The 27,525-nt window shown below is 29.6% G+C and overlaps 1 protein-coding gene across 2 annotated transcripts in view; it reads left to right on the forward strand.

The window, feature by feature from the left end:
• Positions 1 to 553: 553 nt before the first annotated feature.
• LOC117167906 (E3 ubiquitin-protein ligase UBR5) overlaps positions 554 to 27,525 on the forward strand; it is a 48,515-nt gene continuing 21,543 nt past the window's right edge. Inside the window, exons 1-7 of one of the 2 annotated variants that reach the window (XM_033353147.1) lie at positions 554 to 746; positions 7,571 to 7,771; positions 10,605 to 15,218; positions 17,667 to 18,015; positions 22,290 to 22,506; positions 22,591 to 22,629; positions 26,367 to 26,596. In XM_033353147.1, coding sequence (XP_033209038.1) covers positions 685 to 746; positions 7,571 to 7,771; positions 10,605 to 15,218; positions 17,667 to 18,015; positions 22,290 to 22,506; positions 22,591 to 22,629; positions 26,367 to 26,596 — 5,712 coding nt within the window. In that variant the 5' untranslated portion in view covers positions 554 to 684. Of the gene's footprint in view, positions 747 to 7,570; positions 7,772 to 10,604; positions 15,219 to 17,666; positions 18,016 to 22,289; positions 22,630 to 26,366; positions 26,597 to 27,525 lie in introns of both variants that reach the window. The other variant, XM_033353146.1, reaches the window with a different exon arrangement.

Here is a 27,525-nt window from a genome sequence, read left to right on the forward strand (position 1 = left end):
TCCATCCCATCGTTTTACGTTATTTTGGATGACCACTAAATAAATTCACGACAATAATTTAGTTGGCAAAAATTACGTTCATTAGGTGTTTGAGGGATAAGTTCAAAACTTATAGACCCTAACAAAGTGTTGCACCTGGTTTGAAATTTCAGAAAAGAAATAAAAATACGGTCTCATAATTAGGGGGTTCAAAATTGTCAAAGAAATTAAGAGACCATTTGTACTTTATGTACCTGATATACAAATTTTCACAATTTAAATTTGGTTTCTTAAATCTAGGAGGGGGGCGACGCTCCAATCGCCCCTCTCTGGATCCGCCCTTACCCCTTAATCTGGACAAAGTGATTGGGAGTATGCAAACATATTAATATATTAATATAAATATAAAATATCTTTGATGTATGTGAAGATGAAAATATTTTTTCTATATATCAAATTTAAATAGCGTCATAAGTTCCAGCCAATAAAATCAGTTTCCGGCGTGTATGCGCACTGACGTTTGGACAACTTTTGATGCCTTCATGAAAACGCAAGAGGTTGGCCACGTTTGTTTTTAAGAACACGTAACTGGATGTTTCTCCCGAAACATGGCTGAATATCGTTTCGCTTATGTAGTGAAATTTTATGTAAAAAAGCATTGAAAAGCTATTTTGGGCCCAAAACCGTTTCACATCCGGAGACACAATGACTTCGATACATTTTGTGGTTCATCCGCTGCCAGGAACTGACGACCAGCTAAACGATCGGTAAGTACAAACCCTGGCTCCATTCTGTGATAAGCCTCTCTACCATGCCTGTCTAATCACTAATCACTACCTCGTTTCAATCCTCCAAACTGCGTTCAATTTTCGAGTTCCCGAATGTTTATTTGACCTTTCTGAGGGTTTTTGCCTTTATTTCTCACTCGCCCGAAACAAACCTGACGCGTTTCCAGCTTTCCTGTGATGCAATGACTTCACCCTTTATCATTAGCATTAACGAGAGTCTTGTCAAATACTAGCATCCTGGATCCATTCCATGCTTGGTCGACTTTTCATTCATATTTCTTCAGTTTTCTTCTCTACGCCTTTACCAATAGTTCACTCCGGCTCGATTTTTCACGCTTCTTGCGAAACTTCCAAGTTTGATTTAAATAGATCTTTTGCATCAATTTTTATGCTCATGTGCATATTTATGACGGTAATATTATTGATGAATTCGAGGATATAAGAACGCTGATGCAGAGCAAAAAGGGATATTGTTGATTCATAGTCGCACTTTGCGGCAAAATATTTTATTTGACTTTGTTTATTTTTTATGAGTAACTCCTTATGGTGATAGGTGGAGCTCACTGATTGAAAATATACGTTTACCATCGTTTTTTTTTTTTAATGTTTAATTTGTCACACCTCTGGGCTTCTATTAGTTTTATATTTTCTTTTGGAATAACGCTAGTGTGAAATTATCACCGTGACTAATATACATCAAGATATGAAATCTACTTCTAGACTAATCTATTTGTTGCAGCACGTTTTTACTCGCTCCTTTTTGTCGCACATCTGATAGAGATATGAATATTTTTTGTTAAACCGACGTTCTTATCATTGCATGCCAAATCGAATTGTTTGTTTACTAATTTTTTTGTATAGCGCGTGTCTTTTTTCCCTTTTTAATCGAATCTTAACAACCTTGTTGTCGGATAAGCGAATCTTTTAGTTTGAAGAAATTTAGAACGTACTTTATACATATTACAGCCTTTTAATTGAAAAACTTGGATAATCTTTAAACCTAAATTGGCAAAATGAAAAATTTAAGTTTTAAAGATTTACAATTTAAAGTTCTAAATTTTGATCATTTGCAATTAAAAGTCCTTCAGTTTGAACGATTTCATGTCCTAATTTCCAATTTTAAAGATATATTAATAAAAATTCTTAAATTTTGATTTTTTTGGAAATAAAAAGTTAAGTTCACAATTATAAATCTTACAAATTTAAAATATTTCGAATGTAAAATCGTCGAAATTACCAAATCTCAAAACTAAAAACTTGCATCGTTTTTAATTGTTATTTTCCAAAATCAAATTCCGTTCAATTTTAAAGAGTTGCAATATAAAATTTACAAATTTGCAGATTTACAATTGAAGATTCTTTAATTTAAAAAAATTGTGAATTAAAATTCTAAACTTGCGATGATTTTGAAAAACCAAAAGTCAAGAGTTCAATTGTATGCAAATCCTCTTAATTTATGGCATTTCAAATTTAAAACTTGCATAATTTTTAATTGTACCTTCAAACTTAAAAACTTCAATTTTGCAGATAATTTATATTTGTACAGTTCGGAAGAGTTAGACAGTAACTTAACTACAAAGTTACGTAATTATAACGTAATTTATAAAACAATTTAAATAATTCAATTTTGAAGATTTAAAACTGAAAATTATAATTTTAAAGATTGAAAAATCTTAAGTTTCGATAATTTTGCAAATGAAAAGTCAACTTTTCAATTCTAAACCTTTCAAGCTTATGCAATTTTAAGCGTATATGATACAAATTACAGCCTTTTAAGTTGTAAAGCTTAAAATTTGCTTAATCTTTAAATAGAAATTTGCCAAATCAAAAATTTCAATTTTCAAGATTTATAATTCAAATTTCTACAATTGAAAACTTTCGATTTTGAGAGATGTGCAATAATTCAAAATTCATAAATTTTAACGAACTTGGAAATAGAAAGTCAAGTTTGAGTGACAAATCTTCAAAATTAAATAAATTTCTAATGTAAATTATCCAAATGACAGAATTGTTCATGTTAACTTTTCGAAATTAAAAACTTCAATTTTAATGGTTTTCAGTTTAAAGTTCTGCAATTTATAAAAGTGTACAAAATTAAAAATGATTGAATTTTATAAATATAGAATTATAAATTATTAAATTTAAAAAATTATATATTAAAGATATGTAATTTACAACTATTTTTGGATTGTTAAATTTTGAAGACTTACAGTTGAAATTTTTTTAATTTTCATGATTTTCAGTTTAAAGTTCTACAAGTTTGAAACTTTACAATAAAAAATTCTTTAAACTAAAGGATTTGCAGTTAAAATTTTCAGGATATGTAAATAAAAATTCTTAAATTTTTATAATTTTGAAGATCAAAAGTCAAATATTTAATTGTGTTTCATTCAAACTGAAGATATATCGAGCGTATGTCATACGAATTGCATATATTTAATTTTGAAACTTGCATACGCCTTAAATGTAGATTGCCCAAATTAAAAACGGTTCAATTTTAATGAATTACAATTTAAAGTTCTACAATATTGAAAATTTACAATTAAAAATTCTTTAGTTTGAAGGATTTGCAGTTTTAATTTTTGAATTTTATAGATATTTAAATAAAAATGGTTGATATTTGATGATTTTGAATATCAAAAGTCAAAAGTTTTCAAATGTATGCAAATCCTCTAAATCGATGAGATTTCAAATATAAAACTTGCCTAGTTTTTAATTCTAAGTTTTAAAAATCAGAGACTTAAATTTTAGAGATTTACAATATAAGTTGTAGAATTTTTCAAATTGACAATTAAAAATTCTTCAATTGTAAGGATTTGCAATTTTTTATAAAAAATGTAATGATACGTAAATGAAAATTCCTTAATTTTGATGATTTTGAAAATCGAAAGTCAAGAGTTTTAAATTCTATTTATATCTTCAAATTTGATGAAATTTCGAATGTCAATCATCAAAATACGGAATCTTTCATTGCAAAATTAAAAAATGGCATAACTTTTTAAACTTAACATTTCTAATTTTTAAGATTAAAGATTCAAATTCCTACGATTTTGAAGAGTTACGATTGAAAATTCTTTAATTTCGAAACACAAAATTGCAAATTATTCCATTTTAAATGCATGTAATTTTGAATATGCTTTTTTTGAAATAGTTGAATTTGGTATATTTACCATTAAAAATTCTTAAATTTTAATGTTTTTTAAGATCAAATGTCAAGTTTTCAATTCTAAATCATCCATTTTGAAGAAATATCGAATATAAATCATCAAAATTGTAGCTTTCGAATCTTAAAACTTGCGTAATCAACTAATATAAATTAAACAAATTAAATACTCCTAAATTTCAAAGATTCACAAATGAAAATTCTCCCATTTGAATGTTTTACAATTGAGATTCTTCAATTTTAAAGATATTTAAAAAAGAATTTTTAAATTTTTATGATTTTAAAGATAAAAAGTGCAGCTTTCATTTCTAAATCATTTAAATTGAGAAATATAAATCATCAAAATTGTAGTTTTCAAATTGTAACATTTAAAATTAACGTAACCTTTAAATCAAAAGTCAAGAGTTTACAATTCTATGTAAATCCCCTGAATTGCTGAAATTTAAAATGAAAATAATAAAAATTACAGAATTTTCAATTGTAAAACTTAAAACTTGCCATAATTTTTAATTTTACCTTTTCAAACTTAAAAACTCTTCAACTTTACAGATAATTCAAATTTTTACAATTCTGAAGGGTGATAAAGTAACTTAATTACAAAGTTACGTAATTATAACGTAGAGAATGACTTTTTTTGAATAATTTAATTTTATAGATTTACAACTGAAAATTACAATTTTAAATAAATTTTAATAAAAAATCTTAAATTTATTTTCAAAATCAAAAACTTCAATTTTAAAAATGGATACATCCAAATTCTTAAATTATGATGATTTTTAATTGTAAAAGTTGAAAATATAGAATTAAAAATTATTCAATTAGAAATTTTTCAATGTTTTTATTTTAAATCTCTGTAATTTAAATTGTTTTTATTTAATATCTCAATTTTGAAGATGTTTAAAATTGAAAATTCGCCAACTCTTATAGTTTTCAATGTTTTTTTTAAGTACATTGTTAATTGTATGGCTAAAAACTTGCATAATCTTTAATTGTGAATTAACCAAATTTTGATGATTTTGAAGATCAAAAGTCGTTTAGAATTAAACGTTTTTAAAATTATAAGTTAAATTATTTTAATTTTCAGTTATTTAAAATCAATAATGGTTCAATTGATATTTATACATAACAATTTTTAAAATCCACTTGTTAATTAAAAATGCAACTAAATGGATCAATTGCAATTCTAACCTTGAAAGTTAAAATTTAGCACTGAAATTTTAGCGACTCAAGACTTTCTATTTGGCAGAATTTAGTTTAAATGTCTTTAGTTTTGAATATCTTACTTATTAACTCATTTTTAATGAACAATTAAATATTGCTAAATATTAAAGAAAAAATACTTTTTTTTTTTAAATTAAAAAATTCCTATCTGCAATGGGTGAAAAATAGAATATTTTAGACTGAAAAAATATTTGAACGTATGATTTGAAATTCAATAAAAGCGTTTAATTGAAATTGAATATAGTTTATCAGCTTTCAATCAGACGTTTAAACTTTTGTAACTGCTATGAGGCTTTCAAATTGAAACAGTTTCAGTTTTAACACTGTAATCTGTAAATTGCTTAATTTCGAACAGATTCAGAAGAACTAAAATGGAACGTTTGTGAACCGAAAAATTTGAGAATTAAGGATTGTGAACTGAATGATTTCATAATTGAAAAGGTTAACAGTTGAACTTAACATTTTAAAAAATATTTTGAAATCGTTATTTAAAATTGCGTTTATATCAAGCGATTTGAAATTTACGATATTTCAAACGATAAAATACATTTTTCTTTTAAAAATGTCTAAAACTGCCGGGCAAAAATGAAAATCACTGAAATTTCCCGGGTTTTCCCTGTCTCAAAAAATCTCGGGTATTTCCCCGTCCAGCAGCTAACACGTTTAAAATTTATTAGTTTTAGGGTAAAAATATTCCAGCTTATTTTTTGCGAACAGCAAAATATTTATTTGTTCTAACAAATATTAAATTCAAAATTTTTTTTCTTAAAATTTTACTGTTTATTTGTGTTAGTATTTATTTTAGTCATTGTTATACTTTTTTTAATTAACGCATATATCGTGGAAATTTTCCCAATTTCTTTCAATTTTGCTATACTTTCTTTGTTTCGTTTAGAAGTTTAAAGAAGATATAGAGAAAATAGTGCACATTTGAGTATTTTCTTAAAATTTAAATAAAGCTTAATAAAATAAAAAATTTCAAAAGTTGGAAAAATTTAAATGCGTCTCATTTTTATAAAAATGATTCAAAATCAAATGAATGTATACTCTCATTACATTTGACACAATGAGTTCATCCTGAATCATGTTATAGAAAATTCCGATAGCCTTGAACCTATTTAAGAGAAAAAATGGTAACTTTCATATAATTAACGTTAAAAAACGTAAATTTTGTATATGTATATTATGTTTAAATTTTCCATTTCTATACGTTGGTTTGTGACAAATTACAAAAAGACATCTTTAAATTGGTCAGGGAAAGATCTGTAGTCGGGCAAGGTCCGGGAATTTCCACGTTGATCAATTTTTAAAGTAAAGTAATTGTATAATAGGCCATAGTTAATGGTTTTATTATTATGTACAAAATAAACCCATTAAATAGTTTCAGGAAGAATTCCATGTAGAGCTGTATTATTTTCTTTTACAAAATTTTATTTTATTGTCTTGTGTATTGATTATTTATTTTTAAAAACATGTTCACAATTTAAAACTATCTTTGAATGTTTCTTACTCGTTAATCAGACAAGGTTGATTTTTAATGCTCGTCAAAGATTTCAAAAAAATTACACAACATTTATTTCTCGATAAAAGTTAAAAAATAAAAATGCTGTAGTAAAATTGTTCCATCTATTGAATACTCATAAGTATGTAGAATTAGATTTACAAAATAAATTTTGTATTTAAATTATTAAACATTAAGTAATTATGGGTTATATAAGCTTAAACATTCCAAAGTGTTTACTTTCAATAAAAAGGCAAAAATAGTTATTCAGTAATATTAATCAGATATGATGAGTAGAAACATAAAAAGACGTTTTTATTTTCAGTAAAAGCATGAGTGTATATGTGTTGCTTGGCATATAAGCTTATAATTACAAGGGCACGTAATACAAAAATAATCCTGGCGATATTAGGAAACATTTTCGTGAATAGAATTTTGCAACTACTCATTAATTAAACGGTACTGACAAAGTATTCAACTTATTTAATTAAACGGGAAGATACAATTTTTGCGTATTATAATTTCTCACCATGACATACTTTCCCTCCAAATTCGAAATAAAAAATAAAAAATCATTATACAGTAAGAACAAAGTATCTTAACTTGCTTACAATTTTAGATAATTTTATAAAGACGATGTACTATAGGATAGGTAACATAAATATCAAATGAAGATTGCATTTAAAGTTTAGCAAGTTTTTTTTACTCTACTTAACCAAATTACACAAAATTGTGGCCGAATATAAATAATATTTTTATAAAAATGTAGCCAATGTTAAACTTATTATATAACATTATGCGTGGCCCAGTTTCCCCAACGTCTCTCGGTTAGCCCCGTTATAATATATAATTTGAATTAAAAAATGTTTACAAGAAATGAAATAAGATTTTGGATAAATTCCGAATTTTTTATTTCAGATTGAAAGAGGTGGCAGAGAAGATTAACAGATATGGATTTGTAACACCACCAGCGCTTAACGGATTGAAGACTGCCGTTAAGCGTTTGGTCGTAGGACCTACTCATATTGCTCTTCTTATGGAGGATAATAGAATCTGTCGAGTTGCATTCACAGTTCTATACGACAGATTGGATTTAAGAAAAAGTGAACCCAACAGAAGGTAAGTGACAAAATTGATCAAAAGTAATAAAGTTTCAAATCGGAAAATGCATGTTACTGAAACAAAATGGAAGCCTCTTCCAACTATGTTTCATTTTACAAAGCGTTTTTCAATGATTCCAGGATTTCGACTTGATATGGTAACCGGGAATTTACTTCTGATCGTAGTAATGTTGAAGTTTTCATGATTTAAATAATTTCGGACAATTTAGAAAAGTGATTTCTACTTTACCTACAGTCGTTGGGAATTTGTGATTTATTAAGGACATGCATTGACATACGAAACAAGGGACTAGACATGTCATTGCGGGTGTGATGCAATGGGGGGGGGGGGCACCTTTTGATGTCCCGCAACAAACATGGCAGCGCTCACATGTTTATATTTTCATGCACAGTTTGTCGGCAAAAAATCTCGTGCGCATAATCAAATGGCACATCGTAAGATGGTGGATCTCCTCACTCATGGAATTCTCCCCCCTCCCGTGGATTCAACCCCGCTCGCCATGTTAGGATGGCATGCCTAGTCCCTTGTTTCCTATGTCCATGAGGGCATGTGATACTCTGAAAATTGTCGATTTTACCAGTTTTAGGTTCCCCCGACTTTTTTTCTAGAATAATAAATATTTTGTCTTAAAAATTTGGGAAATGATAGCGAACATGCTAATGGACGTCCCCACACACTTTTTTTGTGGATTAATTTTAAAAAGTTTTGATTTAGCAAAATGTGATTAATTTGCATAGCGCTTAGGAAATAGTATCGATTTTTTTACTGTTAGATTCCCCCGGCTTTTTCCTAGGATAAGAAATATTTTGTCGTCAAAATCTGGGAAATGGTAGCGAACATGCTAACGGACGTCCCTACACACTTTTTTTGTGTTTATTTTTCAAAAAAATTTGGATTTTGCTAACGCGTGTATATAATAACTAATCTCCCGGAACTAACCTTGTTTGCAGGCAATTAAAAAAGTTTATTTCATCAATAATTTTCAAATTATCGGAAAGGCAGATATGAAAAACGACGTAACCTCAAAATAATGTATACAATTTTTATTTAACACAATCATTTTTTTTTGTTATTATCCCTCAAAAAAGAGTCCGGGGACGTCCGTTATGATATTTTATAGCATCTCCGAATTCAGTTTAAAAAAATTTTCATTTCGCGGAAAAAAGCCGGGGAAACTGTAAGTATCACATGCCCTTAAGTTACGGATTTATTTAACTACTTATTTCAAAATTCAACCACTTCGTTAAAAGTCAAACTCATTTATGAGAAATAAATCTTTTTATTAAAGATTTGTCATTTTACTTGAAAATTCATCTCTGGTTGAAAGTGTTAATACTTTATTAAAAATCAATTTTTGTATCTAAATAGTTCATCTATTCCAGTATAAAATTTAACTATTTTGCTGAAAATACGTTTTTTTTTTGAAGAATTAGCTTTTTAATAGAAAATCGAACTATTATATTTTTGATTGAAAATTTATTTTCTCCCTCTTTTGTTCAATTGTTATTTTTGTCTCTAATGAGCCCAAAAGTAAGATAGTTTGGAAGTCTGTTCTTTATTTTCAAATCTTTCATAGTTCTTGATATTCAAATTTTTTTCATAAAAAAATCGTTTTCCGTTTGATTTTAGATTAAAAATTTGTCTTTTTTTAAAGTGAAATTCAAACTATTTGGATCCAAATTGACATTTTTTACTAAAAAAAAATCAACTTTTTGTTTGAAATTTTATGTACTTTGTGGAAAATTTGTCTTTTTTATAGAAAATTAATCTTTATAGTTGAAAATTAATTTTTTCAACTGATAATACAACCATTCCATTTTTAGTTAAAAATTTGTCACCTAGTTGAAAATTCAACGATTGGAATGAAAATTAGTATTTTTTAATAGAAAATATCTTCTTGTCTAAGAATTATTTTCGTCCGTTGAAAATTCAAGTATTACATTCATAATTTTAATTAAAGATTCATTTCTTAGGTTGAAAATGAATTATTTTATTGAAAATTTGTTTTTCCTTTGAATGAAGAAGAATTTTTCCAGAAAATTTAACTATTTTGTTGAAAATTTGTTTACTTTTTGGTTGAAAATTATTATTTTTGTTTTGAACTGAATATGTAACTATTATACCAGTTAAATATTCCATAATATTAATTAAAAACTCATTTCTTTGGTTGAGAATTCAATTTCTGACTCAAATGTCAATTATTTCATTTTTGTTGAAAAATGACTTAAATATTCATCATCTTAGTTGAATATTTAATATTCTTTTAAAATATTCATCTATTTGGTTAAAAATTAATTATTTAACTTAAAATTTAATTATTTAAATTTTTGTTGATAGTTTATCCTTTTTCTGTAAAAATTAATTTTTGCTAGATTACAAATTCAATTATTTGAGTTGAAGATTCATAATTTTTATTGCAAATTGAAGAGTTTCGTTAAAGCTTAATGTGAATTACTAAAAATGTAACTATTCCATTTTCGGTTGAAAGCATTTTTAAAATTTTTAAATTCAAATATTTTGTTAAAAATTTGTTTTCTTTAATTGTATTTTTTGATAGGCAATTCATCTTTTTGTTTGAAAATTTATCTTTGGGAATGAAAATTCAAGTATTTCAGTTGAATATTCATAATTTTAGTTGAAAAATTATCTTTTTGGTTTAAAATTTAACTGTTTTAACTAATTTCTCTAACTGAAATTTTAAATCTTCCATTTTTGTTCAAACTTGATATTTTTTTCAAAATTAAGTTATTTTGAAATTTTTCGTTCTGTTGTGTAATAAATTACTTTATAAAATGTAATTTTAACCACCTTTCTTGTGTTTTTTTTTAAGCACAAGTAAAAGTCATGTGGGAAATTCGACTTCAACACCAAGTGGAAGTGGAGGCAGTGGAAGCGGAAGTCGAGCAGGTATATCCCGTTCCCGTGCCAGAATAATGCGAGGGAGTTCAGCTATCCGAGGTGGAGGAAGTGCAAGTGCTGGTGGAAGCAGTGGAAGAATTGGACCTCCAGGTGTAATCATGGGTGGCAGCAGCAGTAGCAGCAGTTCACGCCCCATCGTTTCCGTGCCTGCTCCTTTTGTCCCAGATGATTTAATTGCCCAAGCTCAAGTAGTATTGCAAGGAAAGAGCCGAAACATCATAATGCGAGAGTTACAGCGTACGAATTTGGATGTAAATTTAGCAGTGAATAATTTGTTGTCACGGGACGACGAGGAGGGCGATGACGCTGAAGATGCAGCCGACAGTTATGTACCCGAAGATCTTATATCCCTACTCGACGGTGGATTTAGCAACGAACATTCTGTCATCATCGACGCAGATTCTATGTTCTCAGAGGACATGTTCGGCTACGGAGGAATACGAAGTCGCAGTGGTTCATCACGTAGACTCGGCACTGATCGGGATGGAGAACGATCAACTGAGCGTGATCGAGACAGGGACAGTTTCAGTCGATGGAGGGATCGCCAGTATTACGGACCCCGGCGATGGCTAGAAACCGCTCTCAAGGACTCCTGGGAGAAAGATCCTGACAGCAAGAAAAAGGAGCTGGCTTCTCAGAGTCCACTCTGGATATCTGAGGAGTTAGAGTGGTGGCACGAGCGAAGTGGGGATCCAGCTCCCAAATTCGTACAAATAGCTGCTCTCTACAGTGAATTGATTGCTGTTTCCTCAACTGGACAGTTGTACCAGTGGAAATGGGCCGAATCAGAGCCCTTCAAACATCCCGAAAACACTAACGTTCATCATCCCAAGACAATACCTTTGGCTCTCGCTGGGGAAAAGATAGTTAACATCTCTGGGACTGCCATACGTTGCTCCGTCAGCACAGAAAGTGGCAAAGTAGCAACCTGGTTGGACGAACTTCTCGCGCACGTAGCCTCTCGTTTAGAACATCCTGCCCAAGCCTTCACGGAATTCACCCTTGACAAGATTGTCTCCCTTCACACGTGTGGACTCTACACTGTCGCAAAACTCGAGAGTGGCGCTCTTTACTGGTGGGGAGTCTTGCCCTTCGCCCAACGTATGAAACTGTGGGAAAAGTATAAAGCTAAGTCCCGGAAACACAGACCATCAACAATCCTATCAACTGAAATTAGTTACGGTACCCATGTTTGTATGAAGAACAGTCCTATTTATCAACCGGGAGCAATAGGATTCTCCATTGCGAATGGGGTTCCCAAAGTTGGACAATTACTCTCGGCTGTCTGGAATCTGGATGCCATATGCAGATTCAAAATCCTGCCTCCAGGTACCTTGCCCACTGCTGTTCCAGCAGAGAAGAGGGAGTCCAATGGAAATAATACCAACAGTGGATCTAACACAAAGACAATTCACAAGGAAACGGCTGATCGATTGGACATGCCTCCTCCACCTTCACCCGCTTCCAGCACCTGCAGTGATACCGGAAGCATCACGACGAGTCACAAACGACAGAAAAGAATGGCTCCCAAAAGCGAAGGCGAACCCGAGAGAAAGGATGAGGAGGATTGGCACTTGAAGGACGTGGTATTCGTCGAGGACGTAAAAACTGTCCCCATTGGTAAAGTCATCAAAGTCGATGGTTGCTACGTGGCCGTGAAATTCTTCTCGAAGGACGCCAAGGAAAAGGAGAAAGAAAACAAAGAGAAAGACTTCAGCACTGCTGATTTCAAGGACTTAACAGCAGAAGAACTCATCAAGCTTCTTGCAGACTGCAGACTCCTGCGGAAGGATGAATTGCAAGTGATTAAATCATCAATGAACTCTCGTGCACCAGACTGCTTCCAGAGAACCCCAAGGCGAGTGAACATTGCCGAGGGTTCAAACGAGAATCTTCTCACTATCGCCACTGATGGTCAAGGAATTCACGCGATCTTGAAGAATGGATCAAAGCTCAGCTATGTCGTTTACAATCTAAGCACAGGAAGATACGTGCAGGATTGTTACATTCCATCAGACCTAAACTCCTTCCTGGGATTACAACCCCAGAACATCAGTCTAACAAGTGCTGGAGAAAATACAGAATGCTCGATGATACTTCGCGATGGCAACAACACCATCTACCCAATCGCGAAGGATTGCGCGGAGGCCATTCGTGATTCGAATTGGCTTGACTTGGTTCCCGTTCTCTGTATCGGTGCCTCAACCATCCCCCTGCCGAATATTCCCTCAATGAATCTGAAAAACCAGGTTGCAGTTATTGCTCTCGCCTTTGACAATCTTCTACTTATGCCCCGCATTCTTAGATGTGACTATGATGGTGTGAAGCAAGTCTTTGCTTCTTTGGAACATGATCCCAAAGGATGTGTGGCTCAAATGCAAGCACTTTTGGGTGAACGCTGCGATGGTAATCGGAATATTCTCCACGCTTGTGTCAACATGTGTTCGCCAACCTCGAATAAAGAAAACGACCAGGGAATCGAAAGAGACTTGGTATCAAATGCAGTCGATGCTAGTTCCGCTCCAATTGAGGAACCCATTCCAACCTTGAACTGGCCTCCAGAAGCCTTTGACAATACATCAGGCGAGGAAGATAGCTTATTGAGCATTGGCACTGCCAGCATATCCATGATGAACAAATCAGGATCGGCAGCGAACAATACCTATATCATAGACTCGGTCGAGAGACGAAATAATGCTCTACTGATTTTGAAATACATTTGTGAGAATCCCGTGTTAGCACAGTATTTGAAAGATCTACTCTCTGCAAGAGATGCTCAAGGCCAGACGCCTCTGATGCTTGCAGTTTCTGTTCGTGCTTATCACGCGGCGCTAATTTTACTTGATACTATTCAACGAGTCGGTAAAGATGGGAAGGATTGCTCATCTATGATTCTTCCGGGTGACGCGAATCCAGATTTGTCGCCTTTATTTGTCACCTGCTGCAACGACACTTGTAGCTTCACCTGGACAGGAGCAGAGCACATCAATCAAGACATTTTTGAGTGTAGAACTTGTGGCTTGACTGGTTCTTTGTGCTGTTGTACAGAATGTGCTCGTGTCTGCCACAGAGGACACGACTGCAAATTGAAAAAGACGTCTCCAACAGCCTATTGTGACTGTTGGGAGAAATGCAAGTGTAAGGCTCTGATTGCTGGTCATCAAGGTGCTCGTTATGATCTCTTGTGCCGTTTGGTGACCAGTACAGATCTGGCTACGAAAATTAACTCCAGGGGTGAAAGCATCCTGCTCTTCCTTGTACAGACTGTTGGCAGACAGTCGATAGAGCAACGCCAATTTCGAATAGCACCAAGACAACGATCGACATCAGCCAGTCGTAAAACCCCATCAGCCGATGGGATTGGTGCTGATTCAGATCTGCCTGATCACGATTTAGAACCACCCCGCTTCAGCAGAAGAGCCCTCGAGAGATTGTTAAACGACTGGTCTGCTGTTCAGTGTATGATAATGTCAGGAGTTCACGAAAACCTGAGCGATCAGCTGTTTGGCGATCAAGGCAGTGGTTATCGTCAAAGTGGAACGGCTCTTCTCGATAAATTCACCCATTCTCTCCTCGTCAAATGCAGCTCCGAGATGCTGGATACCTTGCTGACAACTCTCATTCGAGAACTGCAAAACGAATCGGTACCGGGTCGTCAGGAGGAAGCAACAAATGTCGCGAGGCGTTTTGTTAGATCCGTCGCGAGGATATTCGTGATATTTACCATAGAGATGGCACCGAATACCAATAAGAGAAGAAGTACTTCAACAAAGTCGACAACTTCTAGTACGACCCAAGCCTCACAACCTCTGCTGAAATGTCGCAGAATCTTTCAGGCTCTGATTAAGTTGGCAGTTGAAGAATTATGTGAAACTGCTGATTCTCTTATCGCTCCTGTTCGATTGGGAGTTGCAAGACCCACTGCTCCATTCACTTTGACGAGCTCTGCTATCGAAGTGATTAATGGATCGGAAGAATTGTTTTCGATCGAGCCCCTGATTCCTCATAGTGGATTAAGTTCTCAAATTTTGGAAGCTGGGCTGCCCCAGCAGGGAAATAATAATATTACTATCGCGAGGGATGTTTCGGCGATGGATGAGACTGAAGGTGGCGAGGAAGTTCCAATGGATATGGATGGAGATATCAGTGAACATGAAGAATCGGGGGTCTCTGGAGCAGTTAGTGGACAGGCTTTGGGAGAAGTGGACAATAATGTGGGTGGTGTTGGTGAAGAACAGGCTGGAGATGGAGAATCTGATGCGGAACTCGATCTTTTGGCGGAGGCTGAAACTGATTCTGATTCGGATGATAATCATAGCAATCAGGATGCTGCATCTGCACAAAGAAGTGTACAAACTGGAGCAACTGCCGGATCGGATGGTGGAATGGGATCTATTCTACTTTTCCCTGAAGAGGAATCTGGCGAATCGAGTCAGCAGGAGGACGATGAGAGTGAAGCTGGAGAAACTGATGAGCAGGATAATGAAGAATTCCAGATTGGAGATGAGCAACTCGAGCGCAGAAGGTATTGATTGGATTTAATTTGCTATATTATAATCAGGGTAGCAAATTTACCAGCAATTAGAATTAAAAAAAAAAACCGGGAATTCACTTCTCATTGTAACAAACTTCCAATTTTCATTATTTTAATCATTTTTGTCAATTTAGATAAGTGAATTTTGCTTTATCTACAGTTGCGCGGCATATGAGTGGAAATAACTGTCGTTTTTATTTGAGGACATGGAGCTTCGGCAAAGAAATATAATTTCACTTGGAAGAGGGAATTTGTTTGAAGAATTAAAACTGGGATTTAGTAGAAAGGAGTTTAAAATATCCGATCCAAGCCAAAACTCGTCACAATTGAAAAGTTCTTTCTTCCAAATTTAAGAAATAGCTAGTAATTCAAGTAGTTTTTAGAGTAGAGGTAGTATTTCGAAGAGGAAATATTTCTGAATTATAATAAACATTTTTTCACATTTTTCGTTTGGAATTTACCTTTTTTGTTTTTGTCATTTTAATTGAAAATTAATGCGATTTGTGGAAAATTCGCCTTCTTTGTAGAAAATTATTAATCTTATTGGTTGAAAATTCATCTTTTTGATAGGTATAAAATTCAACTATTCCAGTTGAAGATTCATCATTTTAGTTGTAAATTTAACAGTTTGGTTGAAACTTAATTTTTTTAGCTGAAAATTTAAACATTCCATTTTGGATGTAAAATTGATCTATTCTAGTTCAAAAAGAAACAATTTCGATGTAAATTTGTCTTTTTGAATTAAAAATTCACGTATTCTATTTAATAAAATCCCCCATTTTCGCCGAAAATCGACATTTTTTTTGCAGAACATGATTTTTTTTTTCAAGTTGCCGTGTTCAAAAACTTTTCTTTTTGGTTGAAAATTCAAGTTTTGTTTCTTTAGGACAAAAAGGAATTTTTTACCGAAAATGTAACTATTTTTCTAAAATTCCGATTATTTTTTTGGTGAAGAATTAAAATTTTAACGCAAAATTTAACTATTTTATTTTTGGTAGAAACGATATTTTTAAAAAATGAAAATTCAACTATTTGATTGATTATAGATATTACATTTAATTTGTGGAAAATTAATTTTTTTAACAGAAAATTAATCTTATTGGTTGAAAATTCATCATTATATTGGTGAAAAATTCGAACAATTTCGGAGGAAGATTCAAAATTTAAAAATTTGTATTGAAACTTGCGTATTTTGTAAAAAAAAAAACTTGGTAGAAAATCGACTTTTTTGTAGAAAATGATTTTTTTCTTTGAAAGTAGTCTCTTTATATACAAATTATTCTTTTTGGTTAAAAATGTAAATATTTCAGTTAAATATTTGTAATTTTAGTTGAGAATTCATTTTTTAGATTAGAAGTAAATTTGCTTGGTTGAAAAATAACCTTTTTGTTGAAAATTACTTTTTTATTCAAGATTCGTCATTTTAATGAAATCTTCATTTCATTGGCTGAAAAGTGAGCAATTTCATTGAAAACTTTTTTTTTCTTTGGAAGAAAAGGAATTTTTTTACAGAAAATGTAACTATTTTTCTGAAATTCTGATCATTTTTTTGGTTAAGAATTAAAATTTTAGTGGAAAATTTAACTATTTTATTTTTGGTTGAAATAATATCTTTTTTTTTATGAAAATTCATCTATTTGGTTGATAAATGATATTTTTTATTCTAGAATCAAACTATTTTTTTGAAATTACATTTAATGTGTGGAAAATTAATTTTTTTTTTAATAAAATTAATCTTATTGGTTGAAAATTCATAATTATGATGGTGAAAAAATCAAATAATTTCAGAAAAAGATTCATCATTTTAGTTGAAAATGTATCTGTTTGTTCGAAAGTTAATTTTTTCAACTAAAAATTTGACCGTTGGATGGAAACTTGCGTATTTTCCAAAAACAAAACTTCGATCATTCGATTTTTGGTTGAGCATTGATTTTCTTAACTTAAAACTTAATGATTTAATTTTGTATTGACAACTGATTTTTTTCTAGTTGAAAATTCAACTATTTCGTTAAAATTTATGTATTTTGTTGAAAAATAGTATTTTTTGGTAGAAAATTAAACTTCTATTGTTTAAAAATACATGTTCTTGGTTACAAATTCAAGTATTTCATGTAAATATTCATAATTTTAGTTGAAATATCGTCTGTTTGATTTAAAAATCCACTATTCCAGTTGAATGTTCATAATTTTATTTGAAAATTCATTAAGTCTGCAATAGCTTGTTCTGTCGTGTCAAATAATTTTTAAAATGAACTTCATGATTTGAAATAAATATTTGCGTTTTACGACAAATATGAATATGTTAATGTTAGTTGATCCGGAACATTGAAAAACTTGACCGGGAAAGAACCGGGAATTTGAAATCGTTTGCTGAATCGCACTCTTGATAATATAAATGATCAATTTTTCTGTTTATAATCATATTTTCTTCATTTTTAGTGGCTCATCTGGTAACTTACAACGAAATAACCTAGCTCCCGTTTCGATGCAATGGGCAATAAGAAATCGGGAATCGAGTACGCGCACTGCCGGTTTGAGAGTAACCGGAGGAAGTAATTTAGTATTTATCGATCCTTCATCTCTCAGACGTTCCACAACGGCTTCTACAGTAGCAGCAGCACAGGAACCTATTACAATGGGAACTACTGCCAGTTGTCTAGCTCGAGCCTTTGGAATTGTTATTAGGCAAATTGCTGATCTCTTGACGCTTATGCAAGATTATAAAACGAACGCACCTACTTTACCAAGACTAATGGAGATCACCTATCAAGATGCTGTCAACTTACAGGTATGTATCATTTGAGATATTATAAAATCATATCATAACTTTACAGTCCATTCGAGTGTCTTTTATATTCCAGCATAAATTATAAAAGTAAAAATGTTATATTATTTTTGAAGTTCTTTTAAATTTGTTACCGCTACTTATTTTTATACTGACAAGTTATAAATTTGGTAAAAAATAATAAAAAAAATTCCTCAAAATGTTTGAATTAACTGCTACAAAATGCGCCATTTTTTTTTTTTTTATTTCAAAACTTTCAGCATAACTTTTACATCATTGTATTTTTGAAATTTCTTACGCTAAAAGAAAAAGCAATATTTTGCACATTTTTAATACGTTTAAGAATAAATTTCATAACTTTATTTGCGATTTTATTCGATAACTTATGAATATTTTAATGTCCCGCATTTGGACAAATTTTTGGCAAAGTTTTCTAAATCGGGACGAGCGTGTTTTTAAATAAATGTCGCAGTATTATGTTAGTGATATATTAAAAATATTGTTTATAAGACACAACATCAAAGTTTTCCAACTGCTTAGGTAAATAATGTAATATAGTATCTCATAAAGTTAATTTTTCAATAAAAATTAGTAAGTATACATTAAAATTTAATATTATAGATTTATATTAAATATTAATAAGATTAATATTATCGATTTACTTTTTAAGATAAATTAAGTAAATTAACTTTTCTGTTGAAAATTTATATTTTCAAAATAAAAATGTAACTGTTTGAAGAAAACTCATCTATTTGTCTTGAAAATTCCACATTTAGGTTCGAAAACGGATCTTTTTAATTATAAATTTCGTTTTTCTTGAGCAAAAATGCAACTGTGCTTAACCTAATTCTTCAATTTTCTAACAAATTTTTGAATTTTAAAATAAAAAAGAATAATTTTCTACAAAAAAAATTAATTCTTATCAAAAAATATAATAGTTTATATTTCAAACGAAAAATGTTTTAATTATAAATTAAACATGACAAGATTTTTTATTAAAAAATTTTAATATTTCAACCAAATTGTAGAATTTTCCTTAATAATATCATTTTCAACAAAACAGTTGCATTTTTTCTTTAAAAAATGTAATCTATAATTAAAATGATAAATTTTCAAACCAAAATTACGAATTTTCAACATAATAGTTGAAATATTAATCAAAACAGATTTTTCAGTCAATACAATTTTCAACCAAATAATAAAATTTGTTACCAAAAAATAATTTAAATTATTTCAATACTTTTTTCAATTTATGTATTAACTTGAATTAAGGTGAATTCTAATTCAAAATGTAACTACCAAACAGTTTAATTTGCAAGTAAATCAATAATATTAATCTATAATATTAAATTGGAAATTGCGCCATTTTATTTTAATAAACTCCATTGGATTTTCCTTGTCCTCGTCCCCCACTAATGGACGATCTGACTAGCTTAAAAAATATTCATTTATATTAATTAACTATAAAATTAATAATGTATTCTTTGTTCTAATCGATCAAATAATGTCTTAGCCACTGATAATAACGGTTTTTGTACCAAACATGCCAATTCCCCATTTTAAAATTGTGTTTATGTGGGTTAGCTTTTCCTAACCATTGTTATATTTATTTTAAAAAAATTTATTCAAGTTCAGTGAACGATACCATATTTCCAGTGAACGACACCCTACATTTAGTGAACGAAACCGGTATTGATTTTGTATTTAAAATATTTAGAAATTTATTTGTACATAAGTTTATAAAAAAAAAAAAAACCACGAAAAAATTTCGAGAAGGAATACTTTTGAGGTTCGGAAATTCAAAATCAATTACAAAGATATTGAACATTAAAGATTCTTAGAAGACGATGCCCTAGGAAAGAAGAAATCAAATAACAATCATAGCAACATAGATATGAATAAAAAAATGCGTATAATTCCCGAAAAACTTCCTTAATAAGAAATACCTTTTGTTCTAACTTTCAGATGACTTTCAAATTACCGACATGACTAATTTTTATAGTTTCAAAAAGTCCTTCTGTAGGTAGCAACAAAAATGTTATTTAATTAATATAAATTCAGTAATTGTGTACTGAAAAAATATTGAAATACCACTTACATGGATAATAGAATATTTATTCATGTACAAGTAACTGTTTTATATCTCTGGAATTTTAATAAAAGCATTTTCATTGCATAATGTCGTTAACTAGAAGAGTCTCTTAAAATCGTTGGAAATACTTTGAAATACTTGAAGATATCTTCAAATGTTTGATATCCTTTGATATCCATTCTTATAATGAAATTAATCAAAATACATTAAAATATTATACAAACCCTTTTAAATTCTTGAAATCTAGTGAACATTCTTTTGAAACTTTTCAAATTATCTAAAAAAATTTAAAACTATTTGAAATACTTTAAAATATTTGAAAATCTCTTCAAATGTTTTAAACCCTCCCATTCTTGTGATTAAATTTATTGAAATATCTTAAAATATAACATATAAACTCCCTTGACATCTGATGATAATTCTTTAAAACCTTCTAAATATGTTAAGACCTGTGAAATCCTGGGAAATTCATTTAATTACCTCATTGAGAGCCTTTAATATCCCTTAAAATTACTGGAATCCCCAAAAATCTGATAGAACCCTAATAATCTATGGAAATTCTTTTTAAATCCTTTGAAATAACTTGGAAATCTCTTAAATCCCTTGGGATCTTTCAAAATATCTTAAAATGTTCTAAGTTCTATGAAATAATCTCAAATGTTTCGACCTTTACGGAATATTTCAAAAACAGCATGAAATTTTTTAAATACTGTGAAATCTCTTCAAATATTTAATATTGTCAACAAGTCTTGGAATCATTAAAATACCATAAAACCTTTTAAATCCGTAATAAAGCTCACGAAATTCTTTGCAAACTCATACAAAAATTGAAATCTCTTAAAATCCTTTGAATTCTTTGAAATAATATTATTAAATATAATAATTAATGATTGAATATTAATAATTAATTCAGTTGAAATTCCTAGAACGGCGACAAATCTTGAAAATCTTCCAAAATTCATTAAAACTTTTGAGAAACCTTTCAACATACCTTGAATTAATTAAAATCCTATGTCCTCAAAAAATCTAAAAAGAGACATATTTATTAACTCTCTGAACAATCAAAAGCAATAATAAAAGTTTTTAAAAAATTGTCTCACTTGTAACATATTCCACTGGTATGTGCCAATTCTTCGCTCGGTGTAAGAACGTTTTTAATTTTTTAGTTTTTCGGAAAGTTAAAAAAATAGTAAATGTCTGTGGAATAATAAAATGCAAAAAAAATCGAAGTTCGAGAGAGAACATTCTTAATTTTTGTTTTAATTGCAATATAAAAATGGATAACACTGATTCTTTATGTGCAGATGTAACTTTATGTTGCTGTATTCAACTATTTTATTAAAAATTTGTTTGAAATTAGTTTTTTAACTGAAAATTTAACTATTCAATTTTTGGTTTGAAAATTATCTTTTTGAGTTGAAAATTCGTCTTTTTTGGTAGAAATTAATCTTCTCGGTTGGAAATTCACCTTTTTGGTTCAAAAATTAACTATTCCAGTTAAAGATTGATCATTTTAGTTGAAAACTCATCTTCTTGATTAAAAATTTAACTATTCTTTTGTTGAAACTTCGAATAATTCGTTGAAAATTGATTTACTTCGTTGAAAAATCGTGCTTTTGGGTAAAAAAGTATTCTTCTTGTTTAAAAATGAATCTTTTTGGTGAATAATAAAACTGCTTTTTTGAGATTTAAACTTTTTGATTAGAAATGCATCTTTTTGGTTTAAAATTCATCTCTTCCAGCTAAAGATGCATCATTGTAAAAATTAATTAATTTGTTGTAAAATTAATTGTTTGAACTGAGAATTTGACTATTCCATGTTTCGTTGAAAACTGGCCATTTTTAGTTCAAAATTTAATTATTCGGTTAAAATTAATTAATCTATGGTGTCACAATATTAAGGAATATCTTTTACTATCAGTATTTTGTCAAAGTTCCTTAATTAAACATTTTAATTGAATCCCTAGAAATTGAGAAAAAAAAATGATTTATCTGAAACAAAAACGTGAGATACTTGGAAAAAAACCTTAAATTCTCAGGTCATTTTTTCCATAATTCGAGTAGACACACTGCATATCCCTTAAATCTCTGGAAAACTTTTGGATTATTAACAAAAAAATGCGTAAAAGCTCTTTCAATTCTGATCTTACCTACTTTAATTTTGCGAATTTTTATCATTCAACAGATGTACCTGGAAGGTCATTTGAAACCAACTTGGGATTGGTTATTAACAGTGATGGATGCCACTGAGGCCCAGTTGCGATTTGGAGTTTCGCTGACGCGAAGTGCTGATCCAACTCATCCAGAACATCCACTAAACAATGCTCCATCACTCTCCAGTGGAAACTTTACAGGCATGTTCAATTCCGCAGCTCTGTCGTTGACACTTCAAGGAAATTCAGGTCGGAATCAACGCAGTGGTATTACTGCAAGCTCGAATATCTCCACCACTCAAGGTTCAACAAGACTCACGGTTGGTTTTACAGGCGTTGGCGATCCACCTAGGAGCAGTCGGGAGCGAGAAGGTTAGCATCGGATCATTCAAAATCTACCGAATTTAAATTTTAATCTTTGTGTTGCTTCGTATTGAACCTCAGGTATTTGTGTCCAAACCAGAGCCTGTATGTATTTAAATTTGCATTTCATTTATTTTATTAACATTATTAATTTCAATTTCCTCAGGCCTAACAGACCGGTTCCTAGAGTCACCAATTTTCAATATTTGGTCCCTATAGTATCCTATTTTCAGTTGATAGTCTAAATTTTTTAATTAGATCGAGGGGCAAAAATGTTAAATTTTTTCGTTTTCAAAAATATCGTGAATTCTTTGTTTTAGTATTCCTTAGGATCTTTTAGGGCCAATGCTGGTCTCTTGAGTTTATCAAAAATAATTTACTTTAATTTACGGGAAGCATAAATGGTTTTCTAATCAAATGGATTATATACACGTTCAGTAGAATAAAAGTATCATTGATTGATTAATCGGCATAAATGGATAGTTTAGATTTCGAATTTAAATCGTTCAAAATGGCACCATTTCAGGTTGAGCCATAATTTTTTGGAATTTGAAGCTTGAACCGACCGAAACTTAATAATTAGAATTTTAAAGCATTTAAATTTAACAATTTTGTGTTGGAAACATGAAAAAATAAATAATTTTAGATTGAAATAATTGACCTGAATAAGCTAGTTTAAATTGAAGGTATGCAGACTTTAAGAATTTCAAATTAAGATTTAAAAATGAAATTCCTCATAAAGAGGACCCAGAATTAATGTATTTTAAAAAATTAAATTTAACCGGGGGAAACCGGAAAATAACAGTGAATTTATTTTTTGACCGGGAATTTTCCAAAAATTTTATAACAAAAATGTAGTCCAACTTTGATTTCAACCGTTTCTTTAAACAATTTGTTAAATTGTGATTTTTATAAATTATTATATCATTTGGTTTAGAATTCTTGATTCTAAAATCTTTCACTTCAAAAATTTTCCATTTTAGATTTCGAATTTTTAAGCATATATTTTAATTTAAAGAATTTTTAAATGCAGTTTTAAAGGTTAAAAAAAATTATAAGTTTTTAAAATCGAAGCTTCTTTTATAAAAACCAGGGTGGCCGCCGGGCAGGGAAACCAAGAATTTTACGAATTTTCGGAAGAAAAATCTGCCCAAGTTCGATTTTAACGGTTTTTGAAATGATTAAAGTGGGGTTTTGAAGATTTAAACAATTAAAAATTAAAAGCATTTGAAGTTGAAAATTTTTGATAAAAACAGCTTAATTTTATCAACTGTAAATATAAATAAATACATTATTTTAAAAATGGATCTGTACTCAAGTATAGAAATCTGAACAATAATCGTTTTGACCAAACAATTCTAGATTCGTTAAAAATTGGAGAATTTCCAGATTGTAACTGTTTCTATCCGAAAGTCTTGATAAGAATTGAAATTAATACATCATTTATTCCGATAATTTTATTTTTAAATAAAATTTTTCATGATTTATCAATACTATATTTTTAATCCAGAGTTTCAGCTCTTCCTTCATATTATTTTTTATATTATATTTAATAAATAAATTTATTAATATATTATTTCTATTAATTTCTTTAGTCATTAAAAAATGTAAAATTATAAGTGAAATTGTTAAATTTTGACGTATCAATAACAATTGAACACTTATTATTTGTAGAAAACATTTGGGTAATTTTAAGAGATATTTAAATGTTTTAAAAAGATTCAAAATTAATTAAAAACTTGCAATTATTTCAAGCAATTTAAACGAGGTGTGTTGACATTTTTTCAGAACTTGTAAATATATTTTTAAATTAATCGAAATTTTCCTACAATTTTTGAAAATCCTGCAAATTAAAAAAAAAATCCTTAAAATCTTCCATGTTCTTCTTTGATAATTTTTTTTTTAACTTTCTGTTACAATAATTTTTTAATTTTCCTAAGAATCTTAAGACAATTTTTTATGCTTTTGAAGTCTTTCACAATTATTAAAAAAATTCTAAATTTTCTGTTTAAAATCTGCAAAAATCTAGATTTTATTTTTAATTCGGCTGCAAGTATTTGAAATTATTTCAAGTTCTAAATTTATTTCGAATCTTTTTAAAACTTCTAAATATCTCTTAAAATTACTCTAATACTTTTACAAATAATAAGTGTTCTATTATTATTTATAAATTCAAATTCAAATCTTTTTTTAATTCGCAGGATTTTCTAAAAGCTATAGAAAAAATTCATTTCATTTTGAAATATATATATAAAAGGCCCAAACAAATTTTTTAAAATTATTTTGAAATTGGAAAAATTTAAAACCACTTCGAGATTTCTCAAGATTTTGAAACAAAATTTTAAAGCTTTTGAAGGATGCCTAGACTATTTAAAATTAAAATGATTTAACTTCCAATTTAAGAACTGTTAAGTTAAAAGAATTATTTTTCAATTTTTAATGTATCTAGCTTAAAATTACTTAAAATAATCTAATTAAAAATTTTTTAAAGTTCATTGCTTGATTCTTTAATTTAGACTATTGAAAATGTTAACGTGGATTTATATTTTTTGAACTTAATCTGAATCTTTGAACTCTATAATTGATAAAAGTTCTAAATTTTACAGTTTATTTGCTTTTTATTTAACATGGTTTATTTGAAAAGTTTTACAGAATTTAATAATTTCAGATCAATTTTTTAAATGGAGCAATTTCAAATTGAACGCTTTTGGACTTGAATAATTTTTAATTGCAAATTTAAAAAATGTTTCTAAATAAAGTTTTTGCTCTAAATTCAAATTGTTTCAAATTGTACAATTTTAAAGTAAAAGCGTTGATGATTAAACTGTTTAAAATTGAAATATCAAAAGACAATTTCAAATTTAAATAGTGTAAACCGGTGGTATCACTTTAAATTGTGTCTTAATGTTTTGAAAATTTGAAGCTTGAAGCGGCCAAAATATAATAATTTTAAATTGATTGCGTTTAAAAAAATTAAATTGGAATATTCGACCTCAGTAAAAAAGTTTAAATTGAAGACATTTAAACATTAGCAATTTAAAATTGAATCGCAAAACTGAAATAGTAAATTTATATTTTCGTGGATTCTAATTCTTTTTAACGTTTTTTGTATGTCCGAATAGTGACTTCCAATTTTGACTGATTTTTATATGTGGTCCCTGAGAGATAATTCAATATTCGACTTCAGAACGTTTTATTGATAGTATTCGTTAAAAAAAATCACAAAGCATCAATAATGAAACTGGAACAAAAGGAATTTTCTACTCAATCGTTTGATCGTATTTAAAAATGATCTTTTTCTACCAATGTCTAAAGAATCTGCTGAATACCTCGTAAACATTTAGTGATGAAAATAGCGTAGAAAAAAAATTTGAAAGAATTAAAAATAGGTAAACTCAAAAATGATAATTTTCTAAGTTTATCTATTTTTCATTCTTTCCGCTTTTCTGGATTCTTTCTACTATATTTTTGTCAGTAGAAAATCATGAGCTATCTAAAGGATTTTTGAAAGCTAGCTAAAAATGAATTTAAAAAAATAAACAGGAAAATTAACTGCCTAGAAACTTCTTTATCATAATCCCATTTTAAAAAAGAAGTTATCCTTTTTATATCTCATAAGGACTGTGAGGCCTGTTTCCTACAATATTTAAGCGGATAATCTAGTCTTTCTTTGGAATTCTGATTTTGGTACGTACAAAGTAACTTTTGAGTATTTCAGTAAAAAATATCTGAACAAATTCTATCAGGTGGCGATGCTAATTCGGCGAGACGAGAGTTCTTATCGTACTGCTTATCATTGATGCGAGCACACAATGGAGAGCACAGGGACAGTTTACCAGTGCTGGATGTTTCTGCTTTGCGACACGTAGCTTACGTGTTCGATGCTCTTGTTTATTATATGCGTTCGCTTTCGGAACCACATTCGAGAGGAGAAGCACCAAAAGATGCATCGACTTACTCCACTTGGAACGATCAGGTTAGAATATAATTCACCAGGCTTTCTAATCTAGTTATTAAATTAATTTCTTATTATTTAGGGGCAGTCCATAAACTACATTACCAATTTAAGGGTTTGTGAAGGGGGGGGGGGGCAGTGGAAGTGACGTTACGAACTCTGATAGAATTTATTACGTTTCCTGATGATAAATTTGAACAAAATTTGCGAATTTTGCGACAGTTCAATGATAACTTAATAAGTTTAAAAATCACTTTCATATTTCGGACTTCACACTCTTTCTCCTATTTCTCCCTTTTAAAAAAAAGAATTCCTCTTTTTTCAAGGAGCTTCTCTTTTTTCTCGTTTTTTCGCTTGAATTTTAACTGAATTGAGAGAACTCATTAAGAACAATTGAATTTTTTTGTGGAAAATTGAAACTAATTTGTTAGAATGAAATCAATTTTCTTTCACCGAAAATTGTTCCATTTTTGGTAGAAAAGTTATATTTTTTAGTTTAAAATTCTACTATTTGGTTGGAAACTGTCTTTTTTAGTTGAAAATTCAAAATTTCGTTTGAAAATTCGTGTTTTTTGGTAGAAAATTAATCTTTTTAGTTAAAACATCATCTTATTGGTTGAAAATTCGACCATTTGGTAAATTTTGAACTCTTTATTGGAAATTCATTTTTTCCAAGGTTCATTATTTTAATTGCACATTAATTTATTTTTTGTAGTTAGAGAATTCATTGGAATTTTTTTTTTTTTTTTTTAGTAGAGAATTCACCTTTGTAGTTTAAAAATTCGATAGTTTTCTTAAAAATTCGTTCTCTTGAATTAAAAATTCATCTTTTATAGTAGAAAAGTCATCATTCTTGGTTGAAAATTCATCTTTCTTGCTTGATAATTAATTTTTTCATTGAAATTTCAACTGTCTTCAGAAAAATTACAAGTTTACTTCTTCCCATTTTT

Source organism: Belonocnema kinseyi, chromosome 2 (assembly GCF_010883055.1).
Source record: "Belonocnema kinseyi isolate 2016_QV_RU_SX_M_011 chromosome 2, B_treatae_v1, whole genome shotgun sequence".
In the NCBI taxonomy this organism is placed as follows: domain Eukaryota; kingdom Metazoa; phylum Arthropoda; class Insecta; order Hymenoptera; family Cynipidae; genus Belonocnema; species Belonocnema kinseyi.